The sequence below is a fragment of the Nomascus leucogenys genome, chromosome 17 (genome assembly GCF_006542625.1).
Source record: "Nomascus leucogenys isolate Asia chromosome 17, Asia_NLE_v1, whole genome shotgun sequence".
NCBI lineage: Eukaryota > Metazoa > Chordata > Mammalia > Primates > Hylobatidae > Nomascus > Nomascus leucogenys.
The window spans coordinates 65,881,420-65,897,650 of NC_044397.1; the positions used below are offsets into that span (position 1 = coordinate 65,881,420).

The 16,231-nt window shown below is 41.7% G+C and overlaps 1 protein-coding gene across 1 annotated transcript in view; it reads right to left on the reverse strand.

The window, feature by feature from the left end:
• Positions 1-16,231, reverse strand: part of LOC115830827 (POU domain, class 6, transcription factor 2-like) — a 51,303-nt gene that overhangs the window by 29,866 nt on the left and 5,206 nt on the right. The window contains exons 2-4 of the mRNA XM_030795617.1: positions 4,445-4,553; positions 3,249-3,393; positions 1,984-2,190 (exon numbers count right to left, since the gene is read on the reverse strand). Coding sequence (XP_030651477.1) covers positions 1,984-2,190; positions 3,249-3,393; positions 4,445-4,553 — 461 coding nt within the window. The remainder of the gene's footprint in view (positions 1-1,983; positions 2,191-3,248; positions 3,394-4,444; positions 4,554-16,231) is intronic.

A 16,231-nucleotide genomic window follows, 5' to 3' on the forward strand; every position in this document is an offset into this window, starting at 1 on the left:
ATGTAAATTAGTTCAACCATTGTGGAAGACAGTATGGCGATTCCTCAAGGATCTAGAACCTGCAATATCATTTGACCCCGCAATCCCATTACTGGGTATATACCCAAAAGAATATAAATCTTTCTACTGTAAAGACATATGCACATGTATATTTATTGCAGCACTATTTACAATAGCAAAGACATGTAACCAACCCAAATGCCCATCAATGATAGACTGGATAAGGAAAATGTGGTACATATACACCATGGAATACTATGCTGCCATAAAAAGGAATCAGGTCATGTCCTTTGCAGGGATATGGATGAAGCTGGAAGCCATCATCCTCAGCAATCTAACACAGGAACAGAAAACCAAAGACTTCATGTTCTCACTCATAATGGGGAGTTGAACATTGAGAACAGATGGACACAGAGAGGGGAACAACACACACCAGGGCCTGTTGGGGGTGGGGTGTGAGGAGGGAACTTAGAGGACGGGTCAATAAATGCAGCAAACACCATGGCACACATATACTTATGTAACAAACCTGCATGTTCTGCACATGAATCTCGTTTTTTTGTGTGTGTTTTTTTGTGTTTTGTGTTTTTTGTTTTTGTTTTTGCTTTTTTTTAGAAGGAGTTAAAAAAAAAAACCCAAAACAAACCTCTCATAGATCTCCAGGGCTTGGCTGCAGAGTAAATCATCACCATCATCATCACCATCACCATCATCATCACCATCACCATCATCATCACTGTCATCACGACTATGTTAGTGCTTACTGTATGCCAGGCACAATTCTGACCACTTCATATGTATATTATCTCATTTAATCCTCATAACCACCCTGTGAGGTAGCTACTGGTGTATCCCCACTTTACAAATGAGGTAACGGGGGCACAAAGATGATATGTAGTGTGTTCAAGATCACACAGAGAAAAAGTCCATCCTTTTTAGATTGTTTATAGAGCCCTTCCATGAATGTCCTCCGCCTCCTCTCTGCTCCAATCACATGAGCCTTTCTCCTGTTTCTCAACACTGCATCCTCTTTCCCATTTCCCTGCCTTTGTGCCTGCTGTTCCCTCTGCTTGGAATGTTGTTAACCCTTCGTTTACTTTATTAACTCATACCCAACTGTCCAGACGCCATTCCCAAGCCATTACCTCTGGGAGGACTAAAAACTTTCCGGGCAGAGTTGGTCACTTCCAACTCTGGTGACACCTGCCCTGTCACAGGACAGTCTCTGCTTTACTACACAACAGATTCTGCTTATATATCTGTGTCCTCTACAGGGTGATGAGCTCCCTAAAATCAGAAAGCATCTCTCCTTTATTTCTGTTTCTTCACATTTATCAGGGGCCTGCTATACAGTAGATTATCAAAAAATGTTTGTTGAAAGAGCCAATTAAACAGACACTCCCTGAGGTCAGGGACCACAACTTTCTTCTGTGCTGTGGACCCAATCTCTAGCACAAACACATAGGAAGCTCTCAATTGATATTTGAATGGAAAAATTAACTGGATCGTCATGGTTTTGTGAAATTCAACCAAGCAGAACTTCCTAGTTTTCATTTCCTCATTTGTAGGCAGTGGTTTCAGCAGCAGCACCTTGGGATCTCTTAATATTTAATAATTTTTTCATTCACAGTTAAGGCATGAGTGTTCTTGGTTTCTTTTTGACCTCATTTTGAAAATCTGAAAATTAAGTATCTTGAGCACAGATTAATAAGAATACATCCCTATTGAATTTTAGGGCACTCTCTCTGTTTGTAATTTAATATATTCTTATTTTTACATTAAAGAGGCATTTAGTTATCACCCATATTCATTAAGAATGAAAAACAAGAGTTACATGCCATTTTATAAGTATTGATATGTTCAGATGAGTGAGATCAAATATTTTGTAATGTGAAAATTACTTTTCATTGACTGAGACCAAAGAGGAGAAGCTGGGTAAGGAGAGTGTCCTGAGCCATGGCTGCCTTGGCCTGGAACATTTACCTGCTGGCCGGGCTTGATGGGTGACAGCGTGATGCCCTGGGTGTTGATCACGGGCAGGATCTGGTTCCCAATGACTGTGGCGATGATCTGGCCCTGGGCGTTTGTTAGGAGCTGGGGGGTGACTGGCTGCACTTGCAAGCCCTGAGTGCCGCTCGCTGCTTGGCTCGATGGCCCCGGATTAGGCATCAGTGGAATGGTCCCGATAATCTGCAAGAGACAGGCCCAAAGGTGAGGAGCTGGCTCCGTGAAGGGTCTGCACATGCAACTGAAGACCACGCAGTGCCTAGTCTCTGTAGGATGCTCCCTGGGAGCCAACTCAGAATCTGCAAGCAGCTCTGGAGGGGGCGCACGGTGGAAGAAAGGGGCAGGGGCAGGCATCTAAAGAAGAGATAAGTACACACGAACTGAGTTTATGGGATGGAAGGGAGAAACATCTTATTTAAAAATAAAATCAAGCATCTGTTAAGGTATAAACATGCAGTTTTTGCCAGGGCAGGTCTGACATCTGCTTTTTCTCAGAACCAGAGGGAGGATGGGCTTCTCACAGCACTCAAGGCCCTCTTCCACCTGGGAAGCTGCATCCCCACCACCCCCCAACCCTGGGGGGCTCCACACTTCCTGAACTAAAGGGGATCCTCTGACATTCTTTCCTCTGCCTCCTTCCCTCCACCGATATCCAGCTCCTCTCCCAAGGTCGGGGAAGGGGCTCCCCAATACCCCCCGCAGGATTAGGGGCCTCACACACCCTGGTGTTCACAGTGGTGGAGAGTCTGGGCTCTGGAGACAGAGTGACAGGATTCCATTCCCAGTTGTGCCACTTACGGACTGTGGCACATTTGTCAAGGGACCTAAGCTTTCTGAAGGATTGAGAGAATTGAGATTACAAACAAGCTTCTGAAACTCTTAAAATAAAGGTGAAATGACTACTGAGGACTGAAATCAGAAAGAAAGTGCCTTTTCAATGATGTGTTTTAAAGCCAGGGCCTAAAGGTGAGAAGCTTGGGGCTTCTGTGGCAGGTGGCAGGGGAGACTTTTCTCTAAATCCAGTGGCTTCTGGCTTCAACGAGGGACCGTGGGGACTGACTGTAGGAGGGGCCTGGCCAGATCCAATTACTGTGCCAAGGAGAAAGGCACCATGAATAGAAACAGCAAATGGACAGACTGGGTGTCCATAGAATCTGGACATAGAGACTATATTGTTAGGGACACACTGTTAGTGACAGATGTAATCTGTAAAAACCTAAAACATGATCTCTATTTCCAACTGTGGTGGCATCTCCTGAGAAGCGACGTGGCACTGGCAGTTTGGATGCTTTTCTGCCTCCACACACGTTAGGATGGTTACCTAGCTCTGCTTTCCGGTCGCCTTCAAGGGCTCCGGCTCCCAGAGGTGAAATCTGGTGACCTGGCCTGGGGGCCACCAGGACACAGTAATAAGATCTCAGGAAGTGTTTTCACACATATGATTCTTCTGCATTCTATATTCTTACAACACCTCTGTGAAGTAATATTTGTCATGCCTCTGCTTACTAGACAAGACACAGGGGCACAGGAAGGCCAAGCAACTCAGCTGAGTCTCTTCGCAGAGGCATTTGTAAGGGACAATCTGGGGCTACAGTCCAGGTCCGGCTGACCCCAAGCGCTCGCTTTTCCATCCTTCCCCCTAGCTCCCACAGCATGGAGGACCTTGGAGGGTGCCAGCTCTTAGAAAACACACTGTGTGTCTTGTTTGCAATTTCCCACTACATGAAAGGCTGCCGGTGGGCTGGGTTTGTAAATGATACTGCTTTCTACCCACACAATACCCTGAGCAGTGCTTTGAACATAGTTTCTCAGTAAATGTTTTTTGACTGAGTGATTTCTAGATTCAGCTGTCACTGGGACTCCAGATGCAGCTGGAACCACAGGAGAACTGCAAGACCATGCCATTCAGTGACAGATCGTGCTGGAGAAAGCCTCCTCATCCCTAGGCCATTGCTTCCACCACAAAAGCCCCTGTGGGATGGCACTAATGGAGGACCTGTGCGGATATCAAGTATCAATGGCATTTGTCAATGGAGGCCGATAAAGGTCAAGTAATTACTGTGAGAGTGGTCAGCTGTCCCCTAGGGAGTGTGGCAGGGCTGCAGTCTCACTGAGCAAGCCCGCAATGCCTGGCCCGCAGCATCAGCAGTGAGCACATCCCATCAGTGTGGGCAAGGTCAGGAGGCGTCCACATCAATAGATCATAGCGCATAAGTACTTTATTGATGAGTGGTCTTGCATTAAACAGCCAGGATTCAAAGGCTGGCTCCTGTGACCCCACAGGCAACGTAAGAGAGGCCCAGAAATAGGCCTCCCATCTTCAGCCTATGTTGGATAACTCCCCTTTCCACACATGCACAATGAAAACTCAGCGACTGACCTACCCACTCTAGCCTTCTCCAGTGTCTTAGGCCTTTGCAGCCTTGTTTCATCCTACTGGCCTGAGCTGAAAGCCTGTGGAAGCTGGATGCATCTATGGGGCAGGGCTGTGGGTCCTGTTTGGGGCAGGGTGTGGGTGCGATTAAGAGCCAGTAGGAGCAAGTAGCCTGAGAGAATGGTTCAGGGTGAGCACAGCACACGACAGTTACAGAACACACTGTGATGAAGAGAGAGGTGTTCTGTCCTGGGAAGATTGACACCAGCCTGTGCTTGCCTCTGCAGTAATGAAATACTCTGCCTGCTTCCTGGGTGGAAAGAAGAAGAAAGGCAAATGCAAACAAGTCATCAGCCTCTTCCTTAAGCACAACCTCATTTTCAACTGTGTGCCAGCACATTACTAAAACATGGCGCTGCCTATGTTCCTCCCCACCCTGTCCACTCTTCTTTTCTAGGCCTGAGCATCACTTATCAAGGATAGGATAACAGTAGTGTCAGAGCCAGAGGAATCTGTAATGACCTGACTATTGGTGCCTTTAACAAAGAGAGTCTGCCTTCGAGGTGGAGGTGGGGAGTCAGGAGCAGTTCTAAAGTCAGGAAGCCTTTGGTGACACTATGCGTTTCTTATTTTTGTTCCCCTTTCAGGGGCATTGGGGTCACCATCTCAATATGTCAAAAACTCAGTAGTGCATTATGGGGAATTTCGTCATATTCCCGAATGTATCACAATATGTTGGTTTCAATTGGCTCCCATTCATTGAAGGGTAAAGATGGTCACACACTGTGTCATCTAAATATTCTCTGATGTGCCTATTTTGCCTAGGCTGTCTCTGATTCCTCTTAGCACGGCCACAGATCTAATCAGAACTTCTCCATGGACTTTGACTTTACAGAGGTCGCAAGAAGGGAACCGGGAGAGCTGAGATGGCAAAGATCTGAGACTCTCTGTACTCACGAGAAGTTGTCCATTTCACCTGTGGAAATCATATTTTAAATTAAAGGCCTTTTGATATTCAAGGGAAGTATTTGCATCTACATATGTTTCAACTAAATTGGGAAATGAAAATGGAGGTTTGACAAGGCTGCAGGGGAATCTCTTATTTGAGAGTAAAGGTAGAAAGAGAATGCTTTTGGGACACTTGCAGTCCTAAAACTAGCTTTTGGAGTTTGACTTCCTAGCTCCCAGAAGCTAAGATTTACTGCTAGGAGAAGTCCTGATGGAAGGATTTGCCACTGAGCACACGGACAACTAGGCTGTGACTCCTGTTCAAGCCACTCAATGTATCAGACAGATTTATGTTCTCCTGAAATGCCAAGGATTCCTGCAGAGCAGCCTAACACCTGTAGATCCTTCTCTCTATAAACACTGTGTCAGGTGCCATGAAGGATGCCAAGAAGATGCAACTGGGGCAGGGGAGGGATAAACAAGACAGGTACCTTGAATGCAGAGATTCCAACAATCCAAGGGTGGAAATGATGAGCACCAAATGAGTAGCAAGTACTCTTTGAGAAAAATCTCTATACCCACGTGGTGAGTGTACAAAAGACTATTGGGAATGAATGAGTTACTTCGGAGGAAGAAGCGTGGGGATGGTCCAAGACGCCTTCGCAGAAGAAATGGGGGCCAAGCAGGGTGTGGAGGTTGGGTACGATTTGGGGAAGGCAGAGAAACCATTCTAAACAAGAGATCAGCCTAAAGGTGAGAAACATGGGGGATGGGGAGTTGGATGCAAGAAAAGGTTGAGACAGGTTAGCCTGGGAGGGTCAAATTCCATCCAGCCAAGGGGTTCCGATGAGTGAGTTTTTAAATTATTATTATTATACTTTAAGTTCTAGGGTACATGTGCACAATGTACAGGTTTCTAACATTGTGTACATCTGCCATGTTGGTGTGCTGCACCCATTAACTCATCATTTACGTTAGGTATATCTCCTAATGCTATCCCTCCTCCCTCCCCCGACCTTACGACAGGCCCTGGGTGTGTGATGTTCGCCACCCTGTGTCTAAGTGTTCTCATTGTTCAATTCCCACCTATGACTGAGAACATGCGGTGTTTGGTTTTCTGTCCTTGCCATAGTTTGCTGAGAATGATGGTTTCCAGCTTCATCCATGTCCCTACAAAGGACATGAACTTGATGAGTGAGTTTTGACGGGAGTGTAGGGGAGTGCTGAAATGGGGCTATTCTGTGTGAATGTCACTGTATAGACAGAATGGACTCAAGTGGTGAGGGACTACAGATCTGGAAATCAGTTGTAGACCTAGGATGCTGCTGTAGTGTCCAAGTGTGAAGCAAAATGCCTCAGTGACTCCTTGGCATAGGATTTTCTTGATTCACTAACTTTTGCTTCAATTCAAAAAGCATGGCCTACTCTATGCCTAGGTTGCAACATTAGAAATTTTTCAGTTAAGTTATTGCCCTGTAAATCTCACAGCAAATAGCTCAGGCATTGTTTGCAATGATCCTCTATGTCTTTGCCCCGATTCTCCACCAGTAATGATTCATCTCTGAAAAATGCTTTAACCAGGCCAAGGCCCATACCAGTATTGTAGTAATAATTTGTGACCTAAAAGGGTTCTGGCTTCTCTGAAACAGGACTTACTTGATTGTTGCTGTCAATGTCCATCTATCTCTTTCCTTAAATGAGTTAAGAGCATAAGTCACAAAAGAGGAATAAAGTTCATATTGTAAGAGCAACTAAAAAAAATCATTCAAATAGTACTGTTTGCTAGCACACGAATTTGAAAGATCCCCACTTCCATAAGAACTTGAGTGACTTATGCCCAAATGTGACTATCACTAATTCAGCAGCTATTATAACTTAAGCCATAATGAAGATTAGCTTGCAATTGTAGCAAACCCCAGCAATTCAGGGCTCTGGAGCACCTTTGGGTCATGAGGTTATCCTTACACTGCCCTCATGTGCATCAGTCTAGTTGAGGTAGTCAATAGAGATGAATCATGACTGATGGTGGGTAAAGTGTCCTGAATGTTTTCCCTGCTGATGGGTTCATGTCATCAGCAGCAGTCTGAGGGTTCTGTCACAGAAGCCCAGGGCATTCAGACAAGTCATCTGATAGACCACATATTATTATAGCCAATGATATGTTGTTAAACTCTGTTATGGAGAATGTGATTGCCAAATTGACAAGTAATCTTGTTGCCCATATATGTAAGAAAAGGAGACCTATCAATGCTGTAAATCAGTGACTTCCTCAGGTCTTTCAATCCATCAGCAGAGACAATTCTTTCCCAAATATTTGTACAATCTCAGCACATTTTGGTCAAGAGATTTTTGTTAACACTAGCATCATTCTGTCCATTCTTGAACAAAGAGCTTATAACATTTGAGAGCCAGGGAGATGGTGGTGAGTGATTTCCAAACTGAAGCAGCCAATTACCTTCTCCTTTCTTTCTGGTCTGGCCACAACTATTCTCTCTTCCTCTAAGTGATGATTTTGTCTTCCTTATATAGTATATTCATCCTAGGCTCACTGTACTCCCAAAGTTAAGGTTAAACTCTCTTAGAATTATTTTGGCAACTCTGATTAGGATGGTGGTTCTGGAAAGGTAGGAAAATACTATTATTTCTCAAACAAAAGGAATTTTTCCAAGATGCAAACTAGTGCCTTATTGCATTTGGCTATGTCCAAGATGGGGAAAAAGAGAAGCATGAATATAGAGAGAGGATTTAGCAGAGAATCTAAATCAGAGAATGTAAAGGCATAAAGACAAGCAGATGAAGGCATCTAATCAGAGGAAGACACTAGCCAAAGAGCAAATGGGTTTAATCTTGCAGGAAATGCCAATCCTCTGGCCATGGCTTTCTGGAGCTTTGGAGGTTCCAGGGTTTGGGAAGAAACAGTTTCTTCATTCCCATGACTGATTGACAATGTCTGGCATGGGTATGGGAATAGGAATGGCAGTGTATTCCAAGATGGTATCACTACAGCCTGGGATATGAGACAAATTACCTTAGACCAACCTGCAAGAAATGGATGACATGTATTTGTTTGATGAGCAACTGTGAGAAAGGATTTCTCTCTTTAATGCTTTTATTAGGGGTACCAATAGGTACTCTACCCCTGGGAATACCCACCTACTTGATGCTTTTCCTTGTCAGTTAGAATTAGAATCCTTGCTTGGTGCTCTACTGTTTGGTATCAACTTTAGAAACACACTCACAGACAAGAGTAAAGAACTGGAGGTGTCAGGATCCTTAAAATGGCACTTTCTGTCACACTAAGAGAGGAATAATTTGCAGGAAAACTGATGTTATTTAAACAGCAATAACAATAATAAAAACAATCCCCTCCCCTAGAAGCTTCTTAAAAGCCATTAAAGGTAATTCTCCTTAACAGAGTTTACGATGTGTACCAAGGAAAAAAATATTCCCCACTGGCTGGATTTAAGACCAGGCTTTGCCACTAACTAGTAGGAGATCATTGGTGAATTACTTTACGGCTTAGGATCTCAGTCTACTCATCTGTAAAACAGGAATAGTAATGTCCACTTCATAAGTTTACTGTGAGAACTAAGATAATCTATGCAAAGCACTCAACACTGTGGTTTACCAGCCAAATAAGTGTTCAATAATAAATGGTCATTTGTAGCTTAATTTTATTTACATGCTTGTGTGGTAACTCCTGGGCATTTACACTAAATTGCAAAAGCTCTTTTGAATTCTTCTGAATGTTATATTTTTTACAGTGGAAATTGTTTACCATGATGAATAGAAGATAATAACTTATTATGAAATATAATTTAATCTTCCCTGTTTTATAATAGAATGCTACATTGGAAGTTTCCATGGGGGCACCAAGACCCAATTGGTGCTGCATTCCAGCGGAGGGACTAGACTATGTGCTGGATTTAGAGGAGGTTACTGAAAACCAGCTAGACAGTTCTGGAACTCAGACCTTGACAACGAGGATAGACACAGAATTTTTGAAAAATCTGTGTCTTCCTCACTTCCAGAGGTGGAGCATGGGGAGCTTTTTCCTTACCTCAAGGATAATGAAAGTGGCTGAATAAATATTGTGCTCTCAAATTTGGGGGAAACATTCTTGAGGAATGAAAAGCTGAGAAGCTATGGCTTTTGAGCTGAGGAGGGAGGAGAGAGAAAAAGGGAGGGTGAGAGAGAGGGAGAGAGAAGAAGAGGGAGGAGAAGAAGAGGGAGGGAGAGACAAAGAGAGTGAGAAAGATCACTGCCTGCCATTGACCCTAGCTACTCTCCCGTGATAGCAGGAGTAAGGATGTGTGAGTGTTTCTCTGGGCTCAATATCATGGGTCTGAATGATTTAAAATCCTGTCCCAGAGGACCCCTTGGGGAATGGGCACTGGGACAAAACCAGAGAGGGCTTTGAAGAGTAGATCTGGAGAAAACCAAGCTCTGAGCAGGAAGGGGGCAGCTGGAAGAAAACATGGTGCCCATAACAATGAAAGGTCCCAGCTGGGCCTCAAAAGAACTCATGAAAGTGCCCCCAAGAGTTGGCCTGAGCCATTGGCTGGTCCAGAGAGCAGGAAGCCTTCTGCTGTTCTTATCCGCTGGTCTCTCCTTTCCTCACCTCAACCTGACTGGTTGAGAGCATCACTAGCAAGCTGGAGCAGGATGGGAACCATTCCAACAGGGAGAGCAGGAGGGGCCAGCTACCCTTTCCCACAGCAGCAGGAAGCAGGAAGGAGGCCCCAGTGGGGCTGCTAATGGCGTTTTAAGTTAGGGTTGCAGTTGGGACTGTTGTCAGGGAACTTGACATCTTATTTGCAATTTAAAATGGCTATACAAGATTGTGTTACCTGAGATGCCCAGAGAAGTCAAGAAGCAAGAAGCCACTGAGCTTTTGTTCTGGGGCAGAGGAACATCACCACTGAGAAGGCTGAAAGGGGCTGCCTTGCTCTCAAATATTAAGGTCAATAATACACAGAAAAGACATTTTATGAGTCATAATGAACATCAGGACTTTGTCAACTAAGAATGCTTGAAAAACAGAGGAGAAATGAAGGCAAGAAGGAGACAAGGGAAAAGAGAAGAGAAAATTTAAGAAGCTAGCAGAGGTATATCATTTTAAATTGTGAGCAGAATATATTTTCCCATAAACTATGAATTTGGTTTATTTCTGAGAGGTAGCGGCTGCTATTTATAATACTGATTGTTGAAGTTTCAGCTGACTTAAACATGTATACTATTCGAATGCATTAGTTGCTGAAGTTCCTCTGAAGATTTTGAAACCTTAAACTTATAACAGGAACAGTCAATGCCTACCAACAGGGACAATAGTTACGATATCTAAAAAAAGATCAGAAGAGTCAGGAGAAGTTTTGACATGGTCATTGACAGTTAGGTTAGCAAGGTTATTCCCATTAGTAACCAGAAATATTTACAATGTATAACAAGGATGTGCTTTTGTGGCTCTTCATTTCCTCTGTTATGTTTAATTAAACACCAAACTCCCAAACACGCTCTTGAACAGTCTTTTGTTTGTGTAGTTATCGGGGAAGAAGAAATCTGGTATGTCTGCCTGTGTTTTCCAATCACAAATGATGAAGCAGGGAGAAGAGATTCTATTAGATCTTAATGATGTAAGACAGGATTAATAATGCCAATTCCAAAAGTGCTTTACGGGAAAAATTTGCATACAGAGTGTGGCCTGAGCCCTAGTTATGCAGCCCATGAGCAGCAAACCTCGCAGAAGAAAGTCCACATCTCAGGGAACTGACAGGTCTCCTAGGTAGGAGTCAACTCAGTGGATACAATGATCATTCTTATTGGACTTGAACATTTCTCGGGTCCTTTGGCAAAATAAAGTTAGCAGCCTCGGCCCCATTCTGAACAGTTGACAGTTCCTACTACAATAATATTACAACTGAATCTGGCACACTCCACACTCTGGAGGCAGGTGTGTTTTTGTGTGTGTGTGTGTGCTTGTTTTTCCTCAAATTTTTAATTTTAAGATGCAGCATAATATCTGGGGTTACATATTTTACTGTAATTATGAGATTTGCCCTGTTCTCTTTTACCTGGGTTTCCATTCGAGCTTTAGGAAACATTGATAGAAAAAGGATTTGATCCTGAATATAATCAAAAGAGTAAATTAAATTTACACAAGATTATATTACATTGAGATGAGAATTAAGTGAGGAGTCATTGTAACCACCTTCGTGGTCTGTTCCTGGAGTGATTGGTGGGCAGCAATCGGTGTCTAGGAAATGTATCCTTTTTTCGAACACAGTATAGGTGCCTGCCACGAACACGTTTTAAAATTATATCTGAATTATATATCAGCATAATGAAAAGCATACTGGAAAGTTCTGGATTACTTAAGGCTAATTGATTTCTCTACGGTACTTTCTTCCTTCTACTGCTCCGAATACTTTTTACTCAACTAGAAAGTAGGACGATGAAAACAGGAGGTGGGGGAGTCGATTGTGCAAAATGTTCCTCCAGCTATTGTCAAGGTTCAGCTGGGCATTGCTATGCACTGAGGATTTATGTTCCCCCCAACTTCACATGTTGAAACCTCAAGTCCAGTGTGATGGTATTTGAAGTGAGGCCTTTGGAAAGTGATTAGGTCAAATGGGATTAGTGTCCATATAAAAGAGACCCCAGAGAGTTCCCTGGTCCCTTCCACTATGTAAGGACACAGCAAGAAGATAGCTGTCTGTGACCAGGGAGCGGGTCCTCACTGAACACTGAATCTGCTGGCACTGTGATCTTGAATTTCTCAGCCTCTAGAACTATGAAAAATATATTTCTGTTGTTTGTAAGCCATCCAGTCTACCATATTCTGTTATAGCAGCCAGAACAGACCAAGACAGGCATGACGTTGGAATCAAAGTTAACTGGCCTTCTCTGTAACTAAGGGGAAATACTTAGGGATACAAAGTAGTTCTCCCAGAAGGGCCCAGATAAGCAAGATGCTCAGCACTATATGCAATTCTGTTTGGGCAAGGGAAGTGGAATTTCAGGCATCTTTTTGGAAATGGACAGAGAACTTGCCATTGTGTTTCATGCCTGTCTTCTCCTGGGAAATGTATTGCTTATGGTTGACATATACTCGAAGCTTTAAGTATATAAGCTTGGTTATGTTTGTACAAATATTAATAATTACATATAAAACATATGCCAATATAGACAGTGGCAGCATTTTCATTGGCAGAACCCCTCTGCTTTATTCTGTGATGGCTTCAAAACTAAGAGGCTGTTTTATTCATGCATTTGCTCATGTATAAATTCATCACTCACTCACTCACTCACTCACTCACTCACTCAGCAAATCCTTTCTGAGGGCCTCCTGTGTGCCTGGCATGGGAGCAGGGCATACCACATTGTACTAGTTCCCACTATAGAAGACCAGGATGTTACCCAGCCATCTGAATTTGTGTAAACACTCTTTTGGATTAGTAGGAGTATTCTGTAAATCCTCTCTTAAGACACCAGCAACCCACCGGTGGAGAAGAAAACCTAGGCTCCCTGTAGGCGGGACAGTCAAGATGGCAGCAATTTACATAAAACTGAAACTCACACTGTTGACAAGAGTTCAATAGGTTCTTTTTCCTGGAAACTGCTGCAACTGTCAATGACTTTAGGTGATCTCCCAAAGTTTCTCTTTTTGAAGACCAATTACATACTCAGATGTGTTTGTTGCTGGACAGCCGAGTTCACCCTTTGTTGAAATATGACCTTATTCTGTGGATTGAAATGTCTATTCATTTTTATTCCAATTAGAATTCTACAGATATGGAAATTAAAATATATCCATAGATGGGAACTTTTTGGGAAGATGATGGTGCTGCACCATTGTTGATGGCACTGTCAGGCAGTTTTCTAGATCTTGAGAGTCCGAGAAATATCTGACTATTCTAAATTTCATTTTAAAGCCACTCTGTAGGTAGGAAAATGACCAAAATGCCTATGTAAGTCAGGTAACAATCCGGACTGAGTTACTTTATGGGGGGTAGGTGGGAAGTCAATCTACTGGGACTTCTGGTCTCTAAGGACATAAATTGAAGCCACTGATTTCCCACTGGAGAGTAGACATGGCAGGCACACGGTGGAAAATGACCTCAACTTTGCATAGCACAATGCTCCTCCTCAGTGGCCACACCACAGTCATAACCTCTGCACATCTTGAGTCCATCACAAGGATCCTATGCATTTCTCACTTGTAAACAATGGCACAGCTCCATCATGCTCCCCAAAATTCCCATCTATGGATATATTTTAATTTTCCTATCTGTAGAATTCTAATTTGAATAAAAGTGAATGGACATTTCCACCCACAGTTATTTGTAACAAGGGCACATGAGATATCGCATAAAAATGAATTCCTTCAAGCCCCTGTGGCCTTGGTTTCCATTTCTAGCATCTTACATTACTTATTCTTTTTTCCTCACTTATTTATTTATTTGAATATTACTTATTCAGTGGGAGGAAATGGATATATTTGTAAATATGATCTAATGCTTCAATTTCCAATTCTTCTTAGTGGTTTTACATTTTGATTATATTTGTCCACTAGAAGGTTTAAGAATGTTCCAGGTACTAGAAAACAAAGACAAATTTTTATGGATAAACTGGAAACATTTCTTTTCATCATTCTTTCCCTTTTTCCCCAGTGACTACAAATTAAACTATGGTTTCTTTTCATTTTCTTGGTAGCTGCCAACACTGTCAAATTGCTAAAACATTTTTTCCCCCTTAAAAGAGAAGCACAACTGTGGTGAAGCCATCATTTTGCAGAAAGGCCAACTTTATGAGCCTTTATATGGCTTTGCCTAAAACTTTGAGTTTTAATACCAGCAAAAATATCTAGAATTTACAGAAGTATTTCTGCTTCTGCCTGTTGATGCCAGATTAAGTGACCAAATCAGATTAAAGTTATTTATTGCTTGGGAGAACACCTGTTAGTTTCACTCAGCTTTAGTCCTTAGAAGCTTTAGTAAACATTCCTAAATAAACCACTGGACCTATGAAATGTTTATATTATTTTTCTTCCCAAATGAGAAAAAAAAAGAGCTACAGCAGTGGTAGCAAACAAATAAACAAACAACAACAACAAAACCCTAAATTTGGACCAGCGATCTCCAATATTCCAGGTTTTTTGGAGCAATAGGAATTGGTGAAGAAAATGTTTGGCAATTGCTTTAAGAAAACACTGTACAAATTTAGCATCCCTTTGTGCTGTGTTTATACTCAGTGAGCACACACAAGCTGTAAAGCTGAGTTTAAATTACGATAAACAACAAAACAAGCCTCTAGGAAAAAAAGAGGGTGGGGAACGAAGCATGCCAAGTGCCATTAAAGATGCATCTGTTTATCACCACTCAGTTTCATGAGTCCAAGATGATTCATATGCTTTCTGTGAAGAGAATATCCATTGTTGTGGCAAAATTAAATGTATTTTGATACTTGCATGCAATATTTATCTATCTATTCAATCAGAAAAAAGTTGTCCTCATCACTCAAACATATATTACTTTTTCAATTTCCTGTTAGTAATTTTTTTAAATATTCTTTAGGATGAGACCACAGAATTTCTCATTTCTCACAACAAAGACCATAACTCATTAGAATTATGCTGATGAGTTTTTCTCGTAAAATTGCATCCCCATTTTCATAGGTGACCAATCTGCAGCCTTATCCCTAATGATTAGGCAGTTGTTGATAGATGTATGCAAAGAGGGCTGGATATACTCTTCCAATTGTGGTTTCTCGTAGTTTTCTAATTCCTACTTTAAATGTCCCTCAGAAAAAGAGTATTTGGAAGGCACTTCAAATTTGGTCCTGGTGAAATATGATTTATTATTGCTAATAAACCAATCAATAAATGTAATGATTTTCTGACTGTCCTGTTTTAAGCTCGATAATTTATAATTTGTGCTGATAGCATGAATTTTGGCATTTTTAATTTCAAAAGTTAGTTTTGAAGTACAGCCTTGTCAGGAACATGTCTCACAGCCTTGCCAGAAGATGTCATTCACAGACTAGCCATATATATTATTAAGTAATGGAAAAGCTGGAATAGTGATACTTACATCAAAGATCCATTGACATGTTTAGCTACAAAACCATTAACTTAATCCATAACTCAGAATTAAAAAAAAATCTATTTAACTTTGCTAAAAAAAATTGGAGCATTTTAAGCAATGTTTGTAGTATCATATTTGGTTTCTGAGAAGGTAAGTTTTTAGTACTTTCTGATTCACCTATGTTCTGGATTCGGGAACCAGTCTAGATGTGCAAAACCACAGATACTATTCCCATTTCTACTGCCTTATTTCCATGTGAGCCTAGAGGGGCAGAAACTCCACTTTTCAAATATTTAGAAATGTGTATGATTTTGTAGTCTCAGAAATCAAAATGAATTCTCAGAGTCTGGAGTAGCACACTATGTCATTTCCTTTTGTGTTCATTTAAGGAATTTGTGTATCACCTTTTAAACATAAACATTCTTTCTTTCACTAATGTTACCCTTTGTATTAAAAATCCTAAATAGTTCTTTTATAACCCAATAATACTGAGAAGATCCTCATATTAAGAAGGCTTCCATTCTAAACTTGCAAGAAAATCTTCAAATTCCATGTGAATTTAAAACAGATTTTTGGTTTTGTCCATGTTATTTGCTCCTTCCTTTTGGTTATCTAGGATAGTTTGCTGACATTACTTGCAGATTTACTGAAGGCAGATGGGAATGTTTTCATTCTAGACCATCAGAGGAAATTAACAGTTGTTAAATGAGCCTAGCAGGTAATATCTCTTGTGGCCCTGACTTTTGATTAAATAAAGTACAACATTTTGTTATGGAGAAAAGTGAATGCTATTATATCTAGCAGCCATATAGTCATGTCA